We start from the raw sequence: 23372 nt of genomic DNA on the forward strand, positions 1-23372 counted from the left end.
AAGCGCGCCTGCGCCAACTGCGCCAACGGTCTAGTCATTATGTATTAAAAACCGCTCTGGTGTAGTGGTGCGTATAGTAATGGCCTAAAACACTGACGGCTTGTTGGTTCAATTTCCGCTCTAGATTGATATTTGTATTTGTAAAAATATTTATTTCCGGTTTGGGTGTCTGTCCTTATGGGTCTCCCCATCGTGCCTCTGAGAGCACGATAAGCCATCGGTCTCGGTTGGTATCATAAATACCTTTTTTTTTATCGCTGGAAAATGCATTTACGCACTGACCCCGCCACCCGCAGGCGACGGGAGTGTGAGGCTCCCGGCGGAAGGTGCAATGCCAGACTACTCACTAAAAACCAGCGGTGCCCTCGTCGTCGTCGTTGGCGTTGCTAACGCACGCAACCGTGAAGTATCATAAATACCTGACATTCAATCGATACACATAATAGGTAACATCCGCCAACCCGCAGTGGAGCAACGTGGTGGATTAAGTTCTTCTCCCAACACTTCTCCAACATGAAGAACCCTTGCCCAACAATAAGATTTTATACTCTGAATCGAGCTATGTATTAAATATAACGCGTCATCAAAATTTTATTTTTAGCCACCTAACATATTTCATATGCCTTATTTATGATAGCATATAATATAATGCTTGCTGAATGTATTTAAATAATCCTTAAAAAAACAATATGAAGTTCCTTGAAACGATTAACATTTTCTTGAAACTTGGGAAAAGTTTCTTCATAATAGTTTTGGTAGCGTTTTAATTATTTTTAGTCTTAATATCTCGGTGCTGAATTTTAACAAGATTTTAGATGACGTTATTAGCAAACGTTATGAGATCTTTAAATTACAATGCTAGGAATGTTTTATAATAATGCAGTAAATAATCCATACTAATATTACAATGGCGAGCTGTGTCTGTCTTTTACGCTTTCACGCCTAAACCACTAAAAGGATTTTGATGAAATTTAGTACAAAGATAGAGTAAACCTTGTGATTGGACATAAACTACCTTTTATTGCTTAAAAAAGCTTAAAAGAGTTAAATAGGCGATAAAAAATCGTGTGCTTTAACTACTAATGAAATGCTGACAACATCGCGGGTACCAGCTAGTGTTTTTATATTTCAAAAGTGAATTAGTTTTTAAACACTTGTGGATTTTATCATTACTAAAGAAAATCTGTTATTCTAGTTGAATAATTAATCTACTTAAATGAACATAAATAAAGTATAAAATGACGCTCAAACGTGCAAATTGTTATTTAATAATATTCGATTGCCTTTTTTTATAGACAAAATTCACACAGACTAGTGGCTTACATTGTCAATGTACCTATTCGTAAAGCATTTATCGTTAAATATCAGTGAAGCTTTTTTCTTTGTTTTGAAATTATGTCTAATCTACGTTAAGATACATATATTAACAAATTATATTGAAAAGCAAAATTACAATATAATTTTACAAAAATTATATAGATTATTCTAAAGTTATATCGATAAAATCTTATCATAACAACCTGTCGAATTGTTTCAATAAATCTACTAAAGTAAATACAACCCCTAAAATTTCGTATTACTGAATAAAAGCCTGCTCCTCTTTTAAGATGATGGATTTGAAGCTCGATCTGACCCGTCGCTTTATTGCGTGTTGCTGAATAATGAATTGAACTTTGAAATATAATTTGAGTACAAAATTATACAAGTATGTATACGTTTGTTAAATTAATTAATTTCGTTTTAAATCTCATTTAATATTTTTTACTATAGTCATACGCCGCGTTGGCGCAACGGTTACAGCCATGGATTGTACCTGTTGCGCTGGCGGTTGCAGGTTCGATTCAGGTGTTTGCCGTGGTCCGGGTGTTTGTGCAGTCCTTGTGAGTTTCCCCACCATGCCTCGGAGAGCACGTTAAGCCGTCGGTTCCGGTCGTTATCATGTACACCTGATAGCGATCGTTACTCATAGTAGGGAATATATCCACCAACCCGCATTGGAGCAGCGTGGTGGATTAAGCTCAAATCCTTCTCCTACATGGGGAAAGAGGCCTATGTCCAGTAGTGGAATATTACAGGCTGAAGCGTACTATACTCATAAACTATATTTTCTTATTATTGTTATTTATGTATGTATTAATTGATAAAAAAATCGTTATACGTATTAAACAAAATTATTTTTATTTAATATGATTGTAACATTATGTATTTTGATTAACCGAAATTAATATCATTATTATTGGAAATAAAATATGTTTTTATTGTAAAGTTGAAACACCAAATAAATGATTTGACTGACGTTAATACTGCGGTTACTTACTTGCAGCAATAATTCAAAACAGTGTTATGTGTCATTGTTGTCTATTGGGCCAACTGTTAATATCATATATTTATCATATTTTATCATATATTATTTATATGTATTATTTTCATGTCATCTGTTTTTTAGGGCTCCGTACCCAAAGGGTAAAACGGGAACCTATTACTAAGACTCCACTGTCTATCCGTCCGTCCGTCCGTCTGTCAACTGGCTGTATCTCATGAACCTTAATAATTAAACTGATGAAATTTTCACAGATGGTGTATTTCTGTTGCCGCTATAACAACAAATACTAAAAAACAGAATAAAGGTGCGCCCATATGTGATTTTTTTCCTAGATATTGATAGCGGTAACAGGTAGATGCTTGAAATATTCAAATAATATTTAGCTATATATTCACTTTAAAAATAAATAATTAGATCGAAATGAAACAAATATGTAAGGGCTCCTATACAACAGACATGGTTTTTGCCGTTGTTGTAGATAATGGTAGGGAAAATGCACGAGTCCAACTTGCACTTGACCGGTATCGTTTATGTTTTATTAATCAAATCTAGACTTTATTCTAACTGCCAGTTATTTATCGTGTGATGAATAGCGTAATATTTACTCATTTCTTCAGTAATATTGTATAGTATTTTTTAATTCCTTATTTGCCTGACGATGTAAACGCCTGAGGAGAAAAATTGTGACGTATTAATAAAAAAAATAATTTATTAAAAAATTCTTGTCTCATGAAATACCTGGTCAATTCAAAATTAAAATATCAATGTATTAGCAAATAATTGTTTGTTTATCAGCAAATTTGTGCATGGGTGAATAGCGAGACTTCTAGTACCTAACATTTCTTAAATATTGATGTCAATACAGTTTTGTTTAAACTTAATTTTATAATTTTAATAATAATATAATTTCAGACAAGTTCCATACAATGAAAAAACAGCATACACGATAATCAGCACATAAAAAAGAAAAACAGAAATAATAAAGCAACAAAATAATTACACAGATTAAATTAAATATACTTTTAATGTCAATTATTAAGAAATACCATTTTACTTTCGCTTTTATAAATTATTTATTACACTAAATTTTAATTAGACAAAGATGTATATTTCATTATTTTCTAAATATACAATTGTGTTTGACAGGAGTAAATGAAAATTTTATTTAGCCTTTATAATCACTTTTAGAGCCTTATTATGAAAATTTTATTGCGAACCAGAATGTTCTTTAAAATACTCACATCATCATCACATCAGCCTATCGCAATCCACTACTGGACATAGGCCTTCACAAGTTCGAACCAAAAGTGGCGTGAACTAATGTGTTTTGCCCATAGTCACCCCGCTGGGCAGGCGGGTTGGTGACTGCAAGACTGGCTTTATCGCACCGAAGACGCTGCTGCCTGTCTTCGGCCTATGTATTTAAAGCCAGTAGTTGGATGGTTATCCCGCCATCGGTCGGCTTTTTAGGTTCCAAGGTGGTAGTGGACTTGTGTTATCCCTTAGTCGCCTCTTACGACGCCCACGGGAAGAGAGGGGGTGGCTATATTCTTTAATACCGTAACCACACAGCATTAAAATAATATGGATAAGAATTTGGTTCCTTAAAATCATGTGTACTCCTTTAGTGTGCGAGAAATTCTGTTGTTAGATAGTTTCTAACCACAATATTTGTAGCACCCATATAATCAATGTCACAGAGCGCTTTTGCAAACGCGGACACAACAAAATTTATGTCAGACTTTTAAAGTCGCAACTTGCGATTTTCAACTGTAATCGTATTTACTTGAAGGGCAGAAATTTTCGAAAAATCTTTCAATAGACATCGGGCCATAGAAAATCAGGATCACCAGATTTTTTAAATTAATAACTCTACAAAAAAGTCACATATTTGAATTCGTAGCAAAGCGTACTTTGACAAAAAAAAAAAAAACGATGAATTAGTCTAAAACACGTTCATGATATGTTTTTGTCTCTTTAGATGTTAATCAAAATATTCTTAGAGCTAGATATTCATAATATATTTTAGCAAAATAAAATTTAGTCATAACCTCCTAAATATAAATTACATATACTATAATATTATAGAAAATATTACTAGCTGTGCCCATGACTTCGTTCGCGTGGAATTTTTTAATTTTTGTTCACTTCGCAGAGTTATAAAATAAATAAATTTCTAAAATAAAAGTAGCCTAAGTTACTCCTCACTATATCAGCTCCAGCCGTTTCAGAGATTAGCCTTAACAGACAGACAGACAAAAATTGTAAAAAAAAGTTCATTTGGTATATGTATCGTGTATCCATATGCATTTAGTAATATGTGGTTATTTTAATATTATAAACAGACACTCCAATTTTATTTATTAGTATAGATATAGATGTATAGATATTTTAAAATTGTGAATGTATAGTTTTTTAGTCTATTTTATCTTTTAGAAACGAACAAAAATCAAACAGAGTTAGTACACGTGTTTATTTTATGAACGATCCAACTATTAACAACAACTATTAACTCTGACTATGCTCCTATAATTTCATACATCGTAAAATATTTAGCACTACAACATGCATAAAAATGTTAATTTATTTTCAAACAAAATATTTTTAAATCGTAAACATACTTTGGCAAATTAGTAATTTTTCATATAGGTATTCTTATTACTTTTTCATATAGAAAATATCAGTTTTCCAAATACGCCTTGCAGGCATGGATTTAGACAATTTTTGATTGTTCCTTTTTCTCCGTTAAAATATAGCCTATGTAATGTGACTCAGTGATAACGTAGTATTTTTAAATCCGGTCTAGCTGTTTATAATTTTATCTACCACAAATAAACAATAATACAAAACATATAATATTAGTATAAATGTATTAGTAATGTAATGTAACATTAATGTACATGTGTAACATTGACGACGCGTTGGTGCAACGGTCACAGCACTGATTTGTGGTTGTTGCGCTGCCGGTTGCGGGTTCGATCCCCATAAATGAAAAACATTTGTATTGGCCATACACATATTTTTCTGTGCTGACCTCGTGGGTCTCCCAAACGTGCCTTGAAGAGCACGTTAAGCTATCGGTCCCGGTTGTTATCATGTGCATCTGATAGCGAACGTTACTCACAGAGAATATGTCCGCCAACCCGCATTAGAGTAGCGTGGTGGATATTACAGGCTGGAGGGAGCGAGCGATGTGTAATGACAATACTACATTATACTTTGTAAGTATTACAGAATGACTATCGGTATCTGTTAGTCAATTTTCCTTTAAGTATAAACCACTTTTCGAGTATTACTTGCGAAATCAATTGCATTATGTTTGCACCACATGAAATTCAATTAATTAGGTTAAAAGTTGTTGGGGAGAATACACGTAATGAAATGAAAGGGGGATTATACTAAGCTTGTTAATACATACTCATAAATTTATGTACCATTTTATTAGGTTCTAGAAATAAAACTATATAAATAAAAATAAAGTGTAAAAAGATATAGACATACATAAATTTCAAATAACTGCAACAGATCGGATAACTCTTTTTTTTTTGCTGCATTCGTTATTGTCAGGATAAGGTTTTGTATAGAGGATAATTAAACTAAAATCGATATACTTACATTTCGAAAAAAAAATATAGCGGTACGAATTTAGCCGGGAATTCTAGTAAAAAACAAAAACAAAGAACCAACATCAAAAACAGTTTTTTTTTTTTATTTAGTCATAAAACGGAACCATCATTCTTACGATCGCTTGTAAGAATACAATCGATAATCAAATGCCAGACGATTTCTATAAATTTGTATTAAATATTCTATCCCTATTGAGAGGTAAATTAAAATGAATTGAGTTTTAATTTACTACATAAAAATTACGACTTTTCCACTCTAGCTTACTTTGTACAATTTAGCGTCTCTCTCTATAAAAACTCTCTTAATCAAGATCCATAAAAGACGGTTCTTGGTTAAGAAAGTTTTTAAAGTCAAGATTTTGAAATCGCTAAAATGGTACCAAAATCTTAATATCATAGAAATAATGGGTAGATATAATGATCATTTTATAGGAAAGGCAAGGCGAGAATATTGTATAGTTTTTTTACTGTAAAGACTAATGTTTAGACACGCTGTAGTTTTGTGTTACTCGTATCAATATAAAACAAAACATACATTCGTCGATTAAAAAGCTAGTATCCATTGAAGAGCAAGGCCATTGACTAAAATATCCTCTCATAAATAAATATAATGATATTCTAAATCGTCGGTCCAACGGGCCGAACGACGTCCCACACTGCGTTTGCCAAGACGCGGTCTCTGCTCCAACGGCCATCGGTCCTGCAACACAGATGACCAGCCCACTTCGACTTGCTAATTCTGTGGGCTATGTCGCTTACTTTCGTTCTCTCGCGGATAGTCTCATTTCTAATCCTATCTTTAAGAGAAACTCCAAGCATAGCCCGTTCCATATCACGTTGAACGACTTTAAACTTGTGGACCAGTCCCTTCATCAGTGTCCACGTCTCGGCTACATATGTTAACATACGCAGGTAGCATTGCTCTAAGACTTTTGTCTTCAAGCATTGTGGAATCTTCGACAGTCACAGAGTACACAATCGATACAAATTATATATAAATACATCTATTCATATTTACTCTACCTAAAGAAAACTATTTATATTATCTACTTAACATTTATTATGTATTTATTTTTTTGTTGCTTAGCAAAAATCAAATAAAACAATTACTACACTATAAACTCGTATAAATAATTACAATACTTTACTATTACATCGGTACTGAAGATGGTGGCTATTGAAATTATGGATAGATTTAATTTAATTTTATACAATCGAGTAGATAATGCTTAAAAAACAAAATAACTATATGATAGTAATTAATATCAATTATTATTACTAACAATAAAAATTACATTACCAAAATGCATAACATTTCATACTTCACGCCATAAATATATCATAAGTAACATAAAATAGTAAGACCACGAAAGACGTAAAGTATACAGTAGAGTTTAAATTTAAAACTTAAAAGTTGTTCTGCATCCAGGGATCATAGTGTCGTCAATTATTCATCTGCGCCGATAATGGAACCTTGTCGTTAGAAGTGTGGCTGTCAGCGCTTTACGTAATGTACCTATATATTATGTTTACACATACGTACCCCTCAACAACAACCAATCCTAGCTAATGTGCCGATGAGATCGAAGAGCCAATTACGGATTAATTTAAAACCGGTGTGATGTGTTCGCTAATTAACTTTGCCGCTTACGTTGTTATAGTTTGTGTTGTAATAAAGTATTAATTACGAGAACAATTTTGCAAATTAATGTATTGTAATTTGTTACTCTCGTTTCAATATTCCCTGATTACCAACTTTTATGTGCAGGTATTATTGAATTCGGATTATAGCAACACTGAAATATTAATTACGTTTTACATATATTACTATTTTAAACAATAATAATTTAAATAATAACTTTGTAAATGTTATTGATAAAAATACTAAATATATAATAGGTAATAACTAGGTATTAAATCACAAACTGTCGCTATAAATAAGTGTTGCCCTTAGGTCCATGATATAATAACACACATAATAAACAGAAATATTATTGATTTTAGAATGTGATACAATGTTAAGTATATATTTAGAACCAAATATTTTTAACAATTATTTACATTTAAAACTTACAAGTGAACAACCATCGGATTTTATTGACATATTACATACATAAGAGTGCGTACAAACAGTGACCGCCCGCAGCTAACTCGAAGGTCAACCTGTGTTTGTAATGTTTTATTTCATTTACCAATTAAAGTTTACAACAGCTCTGGTATTGTTGTAACTGTGCTATATAGGTACCTAAACATCGGTAGTCACAGGTTCGATTGTCACTCACTATGGATATTTGTATTCGTTCTGTGTCTGTTCTTGTGGATCTCCTCCTACCATATCTAGGAGAGCACGTTAAGCTGTTATTCCAAGTTGTTATCTTAGATACACGATATCCGCCAATCCGGTTTAGGCTAGTGAGTCGTATTTTGCTCCATATCATATCCTATATATAAGAAGGGACCTTCTTCTAGTATGGAGATATTAATAAAAAAATATATTTGAACATATTTAATTTCTCTAATTAATCTAACAATCTAATAATCTTCTTCTTTTCATCTGCGAGAGAAAACAATTTAACTTTAACAATACATTTCTAACGAAAAGCTTTATTTTTTTACTTTTTTAACCTAGAAAATTCTTCATCTCATTATATTTCAAAATAAATAAACAATCTTTTAAATTTTGTTAAAAAATTTGAACAGTTTTGAAAAGTTTTCATTTTAAAAATATTCATGCCGTTATACAACCAAAATAGTACTCAAAATTTGTTAGCTTAACTCTATAATAGTAATTACTATATAGGTATTTTATTTTTATAACAGTCCAAATTATATTTTGGCAAAAAAAAAAGAAAATCATTTTTGGATACTTAATAACTTTGGGAATACCAAAAATTTGATTTTATGAGCATCATAAGTCACATACGTGAGTGTCATATGTATTCGTAAATCCCAAGTAAATCTGGAGTGAAATAGTTGAAAAAATTAATTAGGTTTGATAAGTATAGTTAATATTTAATGTATATAAATGTGATACCTACGTAAAAACGAAACAATCTTCATTAGTCTTAAAATATTGATCAGATGACATAACATAAAAATACGCGATATATTTCTGTTATTCAGTGTGTTAGTTTTATTCATGTACGTTTTTATTTTTACTCGTTAGTGAATAGTGGAGTTGTGCACAGTTTGATAAATAAAATTTAGAATTCTACAAGCGTTTCAGTTAGAGCAGCTGCCCACGCTGAAAGTGTAAAATTGTACCTATATGGGCCTATAAAACTTCGATTTGTTTCAACCGACTTTCGAAAAACAAGATCTGTAACTAATAATAAATAAGTAGTTGTCTTGACAAAAACTTAAGGGTCCTTAACGAATCTTCTAGTAACCAGAACCTTAGTCTCTTGAAAGCATCAAGAACATTTAATTATTCGAATTAATGGCTTCCAATAGAGCAGATGATTTCGGTAATATTACGTAGAATGAAGAAGACAGGAAGGATATTAACCATCTATAACACGTACTTTGACTGGAATCTCTAATTTTGACAAATGAGTTCAGTTATGAAATAATAACAGACATACCGTAGTATGCTTAGTCAAATAGTTTTCAAATACTAAAAAACCGAATAAAGATGTATCTGCGTGTAAATCTACACTAATATTATAAAGCTGAAGAGTGTATTTGTTTGTTTGTTTGTTAGAACGCGCTAATATCAGGAACTACTGATTCAAATTGAAAAATTATTTTTGTGTTGATTAGTACATTAACCGTGGAAGACTACTGGCTACATAATATTTTAGTACGTTTTTCCAGAACCTTGTAACAAAAACAAGGTAAATAAAAGTGTCGTGATATTGTTAACTGTTAGGAAAATGGATCCACACTTCAAACTGTGACACTCACTGTGTGAATAATCAATATCGCGTCCATTAACAAGCATTTAAAAATTGAGAGATAATCATACTTTACGATAAAAGATAAAGTGGATATTGAGTTCATGAAAAATAATATAATGGAAAGTTTGAGAAAACAAAATAATTAATTTCTGATTTGACTCCGCTGTGTGCGCGTCGATTCCGTTGAAAGAAGCGTTTGGAAGTAAAAGTATTTCCAAACGCTTCTTCGTCATTTTTAACCGACTTCCAAAAAAGGAGGAGGTTCTCAATTCGACTGTATTTTTTTTTTTTTTTTTTTTTTTTTTTTTTTATGTATGTTACATCAGAACTTTTGCCCGTGTGGACCGATTTCGACAAATTTTGTTTTAATCGAAAGGTGGTGTGTGCCAATTGGTCCCATTTAAATTTATTTGAGATCTAACAACTACTTTTTGAGTTATATCTAATAATGTGTTTTTACTTGACGCTTTTTTCGTCGACCTACGTTGTATTATACCGCATAACTTTCTACTGGATATACCGATTTTGATAATTCTTTTTTTGTTGGAAAGGGGATATCCCTAGTTTGGTACCGTGATAAGGAAACTAGGATCTGATGATGGGATCCCAGAGGAATCGAGGGAAACTCTCGAAAATCCGTAATAACTTTTTACTGGGTGTACCCATTTTGATAATTTTTAATTTAATCGAAAGCCGATGTTTATCATGTGGTCACATATAAATTTTATCGAGATCTGATAACTACTTTTTGAGTAATCTTTAATAACGCGTAGTTGCTTGACTATTTTTTCGTCGATCTACGTTGTATTACTTGTCGATATAATTGAAGTCGGTTTTTTTTTCGTTTGCGAGCAAACACAATTATAATATATCGCCTTTTTTTTGCACCGCAAAATGAAAATTATGTTGTGCGTTATGTTAGAGATTTTTCGTAGATGTAAATAGCTTGATTTAGTGTGTACTAGTAATTTAGGAGTAATATCTCGTACACTGAAAAATAGTACAAATATCTAAAAGCGCATATTGACACAAATACCTTGTATTGTAGTAAAAATAAAGATATACTTGAAGATATATTTTTATGAACATTATTAAGAAAACCTTACGAGACATTCATGAAAAATCGTTTTAAGTAAAAAAATGCAATTTACGTTAAGTCCCTAAAGAAAGAGGATCAAATGTATCTTAGCAAGTATGAACCCCCTAAATTTAACGGAGATTTGATAAGATTATACTGGACACTTCCTTTCCTATTTTAACTTAATTAATGGTAGTTTCTTTTATACAGTAACACCAAAGTAAAAAAATGAAAGATATGTACGTACGATATCTACTTGACCTAGTCTACATTTCGCTGCAATGATAAACCCACCCAAAATGCTTTGAAGTATGAAATGTGTTCTATTTTTAATTAAAATTGTTTTCAATCATAATTAATGTCTTCAATTCTAAGCATTGTAAGTACGTGATAACAGTAAATCGTTAACACTCGTTGCAATTATTCGATATGGAGTGTACAACCACAACCGTTCCCCAGAGCCGTAGCGCTAACGTTTTAATACAGTCCCTATCCATCATATCCATAAAGTTAGTGGTGCCGATAACAAAGTTATTTAACGACTGATTTTTAACTTTATTTTTATGATGCTATACACAACGACAACAGGGAAGACTAGTTTCTGTTAGACAATAACAATAAAATTTAAAGGATGTCTTGATGTCTTGATGATGTGATAAAAACAAAACAATTATGTTACTTAATATAAAACGATTCTATACTCAGTACAAATGTAATTATATTTATAATAAAATAGTGCACTGTACCTTTTAATGTGAAAAGAACTAAATTCATATTTATACATTTAAGTAAATTAACTAATAAAATGAATCAAACACGCAGGTTAAATTTAAAATTACCTCACTTTAATTGAGGGATTTAGTATTTCTTATTACCATATTTATATGTATTAGTGCATGCAGTAACATAAAATGGAAAAATATCCAGTGTGCACTTCCCTTATTACGACTCGGTAACGGTAATTAAACAGTGAAAACTTTTAACGACGCAGTAAACTTTTACATGTTATTATTGTACGCAAATAACAGTTTATACCGCTAAGTGGATGATATTTTAATGTAATAATGATCCATTTATTCTTTGGGAAAGTTAGCGTTCTAACTAAGCGAAGCAGTTATTGTATCTTACTAAACTTCGTTCTTATTATTAATTAAAAAGTTGTAATGTGTAATTCGAATACTACATCTTGATAGTGTTTAAAGATTAATTATTTTTACCCTTACATATGAAGATACACATATACGAGTACATATACTGTACGTGTACTGAAACGGACTTGTTAATTCCTTTTCAAAATGCTGTTTAATTGAGGTAAAATTAAAAGGAAAAAAGAGAAGAAAGTTTGCACGTAAAAAGTTTTTATTTTTATTTTTTTTCAGGTCAGGGAATGCCCAACGGAGTAAATGTAGTATCCGTTGCTCCTATAGAGGTTCCCAATGGTAAGTGATCTTATTTATTTTATTTTTTTCTTATTTATTTTATTTTTTTATTTATTTCCGTATTTACACAACATATTCAAGTAACAAGTGACAAAAAAGGAACAATCAGTTTCTAGGTGTAATTTGAAAGCAATTACTATTATGATCTCTACTTCTCCTAGCCAGGTAGCTGAGCTATCTGTATTAAGGAGAAGCGATTTTCCTCCCAAGAATTCTACAATTTTTACTTTTCATTAGTTTGCCACGAGTTGTTCAGAGTTCTAAGTTACATTATAGATTATAAAGTTACATTACATTCTACAAAAGATTACATACATAATTTTTAACATTAAGTAAGTTAAGAGTGAAATAATAAAAAACAAACAAAAACAAAAAAAAAATGAAATAAAATAGTAATTTTGTTACAGATATGTCTGCATGATTTCAACTAAGGGTTACCAATATGTATTTGTGTGTGCGTGTATGTAAGTGTATGTTGGTATATGTGTATGTTTGTGTTTCTGTGTATGTTTGTGTGTGTGCAAGTATGCTGATATGTCTTTTATCAGGAAATTTGGTGGATGCACTACATAGTGACCGAATTAAGCAATCAGTTTTAGGAGTTCTTCAGTTTCATCATAAGTTTTAGAAAGAAGAAAGGAATGGTGTGAAAGTGATCTTGTCGTCTTCTTTCTATATCTACTTCTATAAAAAAAAAAAAAATTTTTTTTTATCCAAAAGACTATTTATTGATTTAAATACACTTTACAACACAAAGCATCTAAATACATAATGAACTGTCTATAAGAAATATTTCTGCAAAACGAAAGTCAGGAATATGGAAAAGTCACAGATAAAACAAATAAAAAAAACATAATTTACGTAGTTCGTGTTTGTTTCGGTATTAACACGCAAAAGGATTAAAAACGGTTTTCAAAGTTGTGTTTCTCATGATTTTATTTGAATCCTAGCGCGTATTTCATTTTTATGTATTATGTAACAATGTAAGTGGTATTTATTAATCCATTATATATTTATCAAGTCCTAACAAATTCCTTTTTATACGCTGATATATCCCTAATAATATAATATTATACATTTAAATGTAATGTTCGCTTTCACACAAAAACTACTAAATCGATCATCATGAAACTATGTACACATATTCTTAGAGGTAGAGGTAGAAGTAGAATAGGATACTTTTTGTTTAATTCAATGCGAGCAAAGCCTCGGAAAGGATCGATTGATACAAACAATTAAAGAGAAATGTTTGTCTATTCTTCTGTTTGTTTCCCTATACGCGCATCGTACAAAAGTAAAGGTTAGTAATCATTTAAGTTAAACTAAGAATAACAGTATATAAGTTGATACGAGATTAAATATTAACAATCCACATTCAGAAAGATTGAACGGTACTCTTCGAATAGTGAAATAAATTGAAGCTGCTGGATTAATCAATCATTTTTACATCGAGTTGACGATATACACGTCTCTAGCGTATAAATAAATTATGTTCAAAGGCTTTCAACGAATTAAAACATTAAAAAACACCCAAAATTTTCTCTCTGTAAATCTCAACGTGAGTAAAGTAAAAAAGGAGACTATTTTTATTAGTTTTATTTTGAGAACAATATGAGTCAAAGACTAAATTTGAATTAAGTTTTAAAATTTGGTACGTTTTATCTCAGTACACCGGCTAACATAAGAGAAGTTACTAATGTAATAAATTAAGTAACTAATTCCGACTGAAAGTCTCCTTCAGGTTCCAGTAAGCAGGACATGGTACGAGTAATAAAAATTTATGAAAAACTTACAAGTTTGTTGCCTGTAATTGTCTTTCATTAGGCTACTTGCTTAACTTTAATGAGCCAGCTATCGGACATATGTTTTTTTTCCCATATTAATAATTTCAATGAGTATATATTACTATAATACATCTGTTTGCTTCTTCAGCCAATTTATTATTAAACCAGCTAATACCCCCGATCCAAAAATATTAAATAGTGTATTATTTCTATTATATATTTTTACAAGCAAAGAACTTGAAACATATTTCTGTTCTCTTTTGAGCACGTTCGCGAAATATCGCTTAAAATCCTTTCGGCAGTTTTGTGAGACGTCGTTAAAATTTTACTACAAATGTTCTAAACATAATTGTTTTCCTGTCGTAAGCACGTGTTGCGAAGAAAAAGTCTAAAAATGTATAAAGGAACAAAATGGTTTCCTTTCCATGTATAAGTAGACATAGTATTTGATATACCAGAAAAAGGATTTAATATCCTTTTGTGTAAAACTTGTCAAACAATTCATTTATTTCATCTCTCCTTGAACATTATTGTATATTTTTTTCATTTCTGCGATTACGTTCAGCGTGATTATTATCAGACCTCTAAAAATATTTCTAACATTTGTGACGTCTCCGCCCTAGTTTTTATATGTTAACTAGCTGTGCCCGCGACTTCGTCCATGTGCAATTTAACAATAGTTATTGTACAGTTCGCAGAGTTATGAAATAAATCAATTTCTAAAATAAAAGTAGCCTGCGTTACTCCTTATTCTATCAGCTATCTGCCAGTGGAAGTCCCATCAAAATCGGTCCAGCCGCTTCAGAGATTAGCCAGAACAAACAGACAGACAGACAGATGAACAAAAATTGTAAATAAACGTTATTTTGGTATATGAATCGTTTGTACATACAAATGCATTTAGTAAAAAGCTGTTATTTTAATATTACAAACAGACACTCCAATTTTATTTATTTGTATAGATATAAAACAATATGTATTGTAAATGTACAAATTAATTCGCATATAAGGATATATGATTTGCCAACTCATATGGTAAAAGTCTGAAAGGATAATGTTATCCTCGTCAATTTCGATTTTACTAAGCTTTCACGGGAATATTTTAAACGCTACGTCACAGATATTGCAATGGTGAAGTTTTGTCACCACTTTCTGTTACAATTCTGTCTTTAATGAATTTGGAAATTAGATTCTTGAATCTATTATTCCAATGCGAGGACGTTACATATTCCGCTGAGCCGAGGAAATTACAATGTCTAATTATTGACATAGTAGATATAAGTGGAGTCAGTGAAGTCACATTATTGATAATAATTATACAGCATTATTTGATTTATTACTCAGTTACTGAATAACATCGAAAATTTCGTAGACAAAACGCCACGTTGTCTTGATACGACTAGAATACTTCTGTATACATCAAAAAACCTCAGAAAAGCAGTTCATCTTGTGTTGTTAACAAAAAGTCACAAAAATTGTAAGAACTTGAGACACCCTAATGGTTCGGGTTGAAAATGTATGCGCACCTTTACATAACACTAAAAATCTCCGACAGCCTTCAGACCCATAATAATAAATTTTGCGGCTATACTTGTCAACAACTGTATTTTTTACCAGAATTTTATATAACATTTTTATAATATTCATTTTTATTAAGTTTTTTTTTTTTTTTTGATCTAAAAATATCCATAACTACTAAACGAGAAAGAGAATTTTTTCATAAATTTTTATAGAGTAGATAACGTTGTGTAGCGCCATTCAATAAATAAAAATAACAACTTGAAAAAAAACCCTTTATTCTGGTGTTAGACATGTCAGATTGTTTTAGGTGTCGATATTTTAACGTCTATGAAAATTAACACCACCTATGGGTTTTACAATACAGAGAATATTATTACTGAAAACAAAGCTGTTTTATAGTCGGATTTTATTTTTTGACACTTGTGTATATTGTGTTTTTTTTTTATTACTAAAAATGGAACAATATACTTATATAAAGAAAAGTTCTCATATTGCATTCTTGATTCTCATGTTTGCTCATTAGTTTTCGATCGAACCATCATAAATATACACAAATACTCACTGACACAAATACTGGCATATTTATTACCCTTTGTCACAAGAATAATCGTTTCTTGATGTAAATAAAAACTTTATAGCAGAGTACGATATCCTATAATAGAGCAACATTTTTGTTATCGCAAAGAGTCACCCAGTACAAATAAAGTTGTATTTGGTTAAATTAGATTAAATGTAAAAAAATAAAATGTAATCGATGAAATGGCATATATTATTAATGTAAGAAACATTTCAGTGCAGAATATTTTCTGAGAGAGTTTTCGATACAAAGCATCAAATATCAACAAAAACATCGCCTAATCAATATAATATAGTTCAATACAAAATTGCGTATAGTATAAATTCAATTTCATTCGACAAAGATATAAAAAAAAAAATAAACGCCTCACACTCAACGGCCATTCACTCTTTTATTGGGGGTCCTGAAACACACACAATACACAAACACAACCTGGAAAACACTTGTATGGCTTATGCTTAAATGCCTATACAAATGTTTGCCAAGTGCGGAGATCGAAATCGCGACCATCAGCGCAACCGACCCACGACGCTGTATCCGATGTGTCAACGCCGCAAAAATCACAAGATCTATGTACGCTAAAGACTATTCGAATGTCATTTAATCGTGTCAAAATTCAAGGTATAAACTATGTAATAAAGAAAAAAGATTGTGAGGTCGAAACCGTAATCTAAAGTAATGTATAGTAACAAAGGTCGTCAATTAGCAGATTATGATTTAGTAGGCGAACCATTTATCTTTTCCCATTTTCTTACCCAACATTTCAATATCTATATCTTCTTGCTACTACGTATCTCTATATTCTATGGCATAGATGAAAAAGTAGTATATATATCTTTATTGTTGTGTTTAAGGTAATCTCAATAATATCTTCTTATCTATAATATAAAAATGAGTCGCTGAATGTGTTGCTAAGCGCAAAACTCGAGAACGGTTGGACCGATTTCGCTAATTCTTTCTTTAAAATAATCCTTGAAGTACGAGGATGGTTCTTACGGAGAGAAAAATTCTAAAAAAAAAAATGAATAAAATTAAAGAATCGACTGTTAGGCGATACGAAGTTCGCCGGGTCAGCTAGTCTATAATATAAAAATGAGTCGCTGAATGTGTTGCTAAGCACAAAACTCGAGAACGGTTGGACCGATTTCGCTAATTCTTTTTTTAAAATATTCCTTGAAGTACGAGGATGATTCTTACGGAGAGAAAAATTCTAAAACAAAAAAAAATTAAATTTCCTGAAAAAGAAAAACCAACACTTTTCTATACTCCCATACAAAAGATTTGTGATAATACTTAAAAGTCAATTTGAACTTTAATACCATACGATAAAGTTTGTGTTAGGCGATACGAAGTTCGCCGGGTCAGCTAGTGTAATATATAAATACTGCTAAATGAAACGACATTAGATATCAAGTTCTGGTGATGACAGATATTGTAATTGATGTGGGTCCGTACATTGGACGTTTATAAGAAAAACTATTAGTTACATGACAGCAATAGTAACCAAAAAAATAGTTTACATTTGTTTGTATCAGTAGTAACACGAAATTTAATGTAGTACACCATTTTTAAAGATGAAATTTATAATAGATCTTATACTTATTATAAGATACTATAAAATAAATAAATTAAGTTTTACGTACAAATCTACCGATATCGATCGCCTAGTAATGTTCATTATTAATGGAATATGTTTGTTTACCTTTTATTAGAAGTCATTCGTCATGTTTATATTACATTTATTGTACGTGTGATACGCTTATTGAATTTGTAAGGTGTTTCTGTAAAAAATATAGATAATAATAAAATAATATAATATCAGAAAATTAACGCTGGCTATATAAATTCTACGTAAAAATAAGATTGAGCAGCACGTTTCGAGTAAAAATAAAGGTTTTCCAATTGATCCGTTCAGAAACATTCGTTTTCTTTAGGTGATTATGATGTTACGTGATCGAACGAGTAATCTTCCAATTTATTCTGACTTGAACATCTAAAAAGTTTTTAGGGTCACGTTTATTAAGAATGTTTAAGATTATTATGCCACTCATATCGGCGAATTCTTTCATAGTAAAAGAATGATATAACGACGAACCGCTATTTGTCGTGGCGCGCTGGGCATAAATCACGCGCCCCTCGGCGGCGGCAGACACGGCGGCACCCACTGCCATGTCCTTAAGCCCGTGAACACGACATGAGCGGACGCGACTCCAATTCATTATAACAATCGTATTCCATTCTATTTTTTCTTTTTCTTTATTACAAAATACTTGGTCATAGTATGACTATTACTAGAATAACTAAACTTATCTTTGAGACGAATTTCATATCTATCCTTACAGTACCAAAAGTTTTGATAATTGTTACGATTTTTATGGACCTATGTTTGATCGTGTCACTCCACGAAATACTTTTTATGAAAATATTTATGATCTAACTTTTTCGGAAAAATAATTCTCGGTTAAAATTTTTTAATTCAATATTAAAAAATATAAAATAGCTTAGATGGTTATTGCAAGGATCAGTTTTACTTTGTTTATTTCTTTGATTTATATTCATAATAATTTGCTATAAATTCTCCAAAGTAGCGCTACATTTTCACCTCCATTATCATAAATAACGCAAGACATTGAAAAGCTGTTTTGTTACGTAACTACGTATATAACATACGTAACTATATTCGTAGTACAGTTTGTAAAACAAAACAATTTTGCTGATGTTTTACTGTCTGCTGAAAATATTTTAATGAACGTCTCATTTCAGAGTCAATGTACCCGAGATTCGCTGAGCCGATCCCCAACGTGACAGTAACAGTCGGTAGAGATGCTTTACTGGCGTGTGTTGTGGATAACTTAAGAGGGTTCAAGGTATTTTTTATTTCAAATTCATAAAATCGTCACTGTAAATGATTGACCATTTGCTGATTACTTTTAGTTTTAATAGTACTTACTACTATTATTACTGCTACTACTAGTTGTGTAATCTTACCCTGTCATTTTAAATAATTATATTACATCAATAGATACCTAACTTACTTTCTTTATCTCCATTAGTGTGCCCTTTTTAAATGTACGTATGCACACAAAAACTATTTTTTTCAAATATTTATAATATTATTTCATTAAATTTTAACACGGGCGATTTTCTTATCTTAGTTCTAGTTATATCAAATAATGACCCTTTAATAAAATATAATAAATAGTTAGCATTAAAAAATATGCATTGCTTGACTATTACAAGTTTTTGTTATAAAAAAACTAGTTCTTTTTATAAGAAAAACACATGATAATATGTTACCTAAATGACTAATCACATACTTAATACAAGTTATGACGAAGTGACTTTATACATAGTATAGCGCATATCACTGGTACGAATAACGTCTAGCAGTTTCTAAAAAAGTCCAACAGCCCGCGAAGGCCAGACCTTAGTCATTTCATAAAAACTGAAAGTTTTTCAGAGCAAGCTTCCAACACCGGCTGATGCAATGGCCCAATATAAAGTTATACTCATAATAACAATGACAGAAACCCGGTATCAAAGGTGTACAAATAAACTTTGAGCATGCGCTGAGCAAATTTTCACCTTCTATGAAATGACTTAAGTCTGGCCCTCACGGGATCTATAAAGTCGACAAAAGGTTCAAATCAAAGAGTTTATTACTTTGAAAAACAATTTGAATGCCTGAATTGATCTCGAAATGAATTAGTGAAGTTATTATGATATAAAACAAAACATTTACTCTATTTGCACTTAGAAGTGCGTTACCATTGCTCTAGAAATAGTACTACAATATTAGGAATTCAGAATGATAAACAACAAATACAGTAAAAATCCCATTTTATGTTATATAAGTATTATTACCTAGAGAAAATTTTAATATAATAATAATATATATAATAATATAATAAAATAATATAAAAATAAAATTTTGAATTATTACTAATTTGAGTATATTTTGTGGTCGTCATTTTTTTATACAACAAGGTCGGCAAACAAGCGTACGGCTCACCAGATGGTAAGCCATTACCGAGGCCTATAGACGCCTGCAATACTACAATAACTTTGCCGACCCTATCCCTAATCCCCCAAGAGCTATAGTCACCTTACTCACTACAGGAACACAACAGTGCTCGAAAGCAGTATTATTTAGCTGTGATCTTCTGTAAGGTCGAGATACTTCAACAGTCTGTCTGCTCCAGATTTAGAGCAGGCTATTTCCTGCTGTGCTCTACCTCAGTTAAATCACGATTCCCAAATAAATCAGTAAATACAACATTATTGTTAGCAAACTGAAATATTGAAATATCACTGTAGGCGTGCGGATAGTTTGGCATAATAACACAAGTGCTACAGTACCAGGACCCAAAAGTCCATTGGATCGGATTTATCTATCTACCATTAAAAGATATTATTTGATATCTCCACACTATTGCCTACACAACACAAACACAAAATGTTACATACTAATTCGAATGTATGCTCTAACGAATTCTTGTAAATACTAGGTTGCCTGGGTCCGTATGGATACACAAACAATCCTGAGCATCCACCACAACATAATAACTCAGAATCCTCGCATCAGCCTGTCGTACAACGACCACCGCTCGTGGTACCTGCACATAAAGAACGTGCAGGAGGTGGACCGCGGCTGGTACATGTGTCAGGTCAACACTGACCCGATGCGCTCGAGAAAAGGATACCTCCAAGTTGTAGGTTTGTATATTGTTATAAAAATAGTAAGTATTATTATATTTGACACAAGAGATTTTTTCATAAAATATTTATAAATAAGATTTTCTATCATTGACAATAATTAAATTTCTTTTACCAAATTTAGACGTTCGTTTATAATTAAAACGCAAAATCCAGACATTTAATTTCAGTTTAGTGAGATTCCTTTTAATGCTAAAAGCACAATGAACCTAGTATGAAAGCTAGACGTGCTCTGTCTTACAAACTCAAGTATTACCATAGAAATCACTACAATAGTATATAATGAAATGGTATTTTTTCATACAGTCCTTACAAAAGAATTTAGACAAAATAGCTAAAAAAATTCTAATTATATATTATATGTCACATAATATAATATAAAAAAAAAAAACATTTTCATTATGATATTGTTATTTGGTACGAAACAACAAAGCATCTATCAACATAACTATCACCCAACTCATAATTTAATATGAAAGTTATATCATGAAATATTAGCGGTGGCGTCCTAGAAATATGAGTGAGTAATTACTTATCGACATCTACAGTGCCGCCATCGATCATTGACAATATGACATCCACGGACATGGTAGTGAGGGAAGGTACGGATGTGACCTTGGTGTGTCAGGCGTCAGGCTACCCGGAGCCCTATGTTATGTGGAGGCGCGAAGACGGGCAGGATTTTAACTATAACGGAGAATCTGGTAAGACACGATACTTGCTCTGTAAGACCTTAAAATAAAAGACATTGTTATTAGGAGATGATAAACAAAAATATTTAAATAATAACCATTTAATCATATTATAGTACATCTAGAAAGCTAAAATGCTAGAATCTTGATCATCTTTTGATTTCATTTTGAGTCGATTGTGATTAAATTAATTGTAAAATGTTCAATTTTTTTATTGTAACTAATACAATTTAAAACATACAATTTAAAAAATGCAAATAATATTATTTTGTTCACCAGTTCCTCCTCTTTTTGTCTACTAATTCGAACTTAGTTACTTTAGTTTGCAAACTTTTGAACTCTTTTAAATTTAAAATTTATTTGAAAATATTAATATATTCATATCAAATTTTTAAAAATAATATTCATTGTAAAAAATCAATATAATATTTCACAATTTTAAAATTAAATTATTATATTAATAATATTAAACTTAAAGCTTTATTTAAAAATAATAATGTATTGCCTTTAGAAAACTATGTAGTTCATATCTCACATTATTGTTTGATGACAGTGGGTGTAGTCGACGGTGAAACTTTAACAATAACGAAAGTGTCACGGCTGCACATGGGCGCTTACCTGTGTATAGCATCAAACGGTGTTCCTCCGTCAATTAGCAAACGCATCATGCTCATGGTACAATGTGAGTATCATTTATTCAATACCTAACAGTCGGATCTAACTTTGTATACATGAATTAACTAATATTTATGGAAATGGAAGTTTACAATCATTATTTTATAATTGAAATGAGTTTTGTAGTAGAATTCAAAACATTAAAAAAAAATACAATTTTTTCGAAATATATTTATTTCCCATGGGGAAAAATTAATAACATGACAAATGTTAAACTAAAGTTAAATATTATATAAAAATATATTTTTATAAAATTATTATTTATATGGCAGTTCCGCCTATGCTCTCAATCCCAAATCAGTTGGAAGGGGCGTACATCGGTCAGGACGTGACGTTGGAATGTCACACTGAGGCATTCCCCTCCTCAATCAACTACTGGACAACAGACCGTGGAGATATGATCATTTCCGGTGAGATTTATCAAAATATATTAGAATGCTTATATTTTTATCTTAGCTCATTAGAATCCCAAATAGAGTCATATTAAATTTAAACAATAGATATAATGAAATAAAAATAATTTTTATACATTTTTAAAGTAATTTAGTGTAACGTTCGTAAATACAAGTATAATATGTTATTATGCAGACCCATGTAGAAGCACTTTGCAAATACCAAGTAAAAGCAAGAGAGAGCAAAACTGAAATAATTATGCCTGCAGACAGATCTTTCATGTGAATCCGCATAAACTAAATGTCGTAAAGTTTTAATTAGCAATTAAATTTATTATTTTTTGCCACTGTAAGCCTTATATTATGATATTGGCTCTGTACAAAATATTTAGCATACCACGTAGTTGACTGATTGGTAAACATTGAAGAAACTTGATTACCTAAAACAAAAACTATTGTGTTTGCCATTGCTATCTTCTTTACTAAACCTTAAAACTCCTGAATGTCAGTTTAAGATAAGCCGTACTTTGTAATTCATAAGGTTTATAAACATTCTAGGCATTACAATAATTATAATTTGTGAACTCGATTATAGTGTCATCAAACATTTTTTAATATCATATCAAAAATCGACCGTTCCAGCGGGCATC

The 23372-nt window shown here is 31.1% G+C and overlaps 1 protein-coding gene across 1 annotated transcript in view; it reads left to right on the forward strand.

The window, feature by feature from the left end:
- LOC123657905 (neurotrimin-like) overlaps positions 1-23372 on the forward strand; it is a 40651-nt gene that overhangs the window by 11306 nt on the left and 5973 nt on the right. Inside the window, exons 2-7 of the mRNA XM_045593395.1 lie at positions 12306-12365; positions 19011-19114; positions 20756-20963; positions 21512-21667; positions 22209-22337; positions 22603-22740. Coding sequence (XP_045449351.1) covers positions 12306-12365; positions 19011-19114; positions 20756-20963; positions 21512-21667; positions 22209-22337; positions 22603-22740 — 795 coding nt within the window. The remainder of the gene's footprint in view (positions 1-12305; positions 12366-19010; positions 19115-20755; positions 20964-21511; positions 21668-22208; positions 22338-22602; positions 22741-23372) is intronic.

Source organism: Melitaea cinxia, chromosome 11 (assembly GCF_905220565.1).
Source record: "Melitaea cinxia chromosome 11, ilMelCinx1.1, whole genome shotgun sequence".
Lineage (NCBI taxonomy): Eukaryota > Metazoa > Arthropoda > Insecta > Lepidoptera > Nymphalidae > Melitaea > Melitaea cinxia.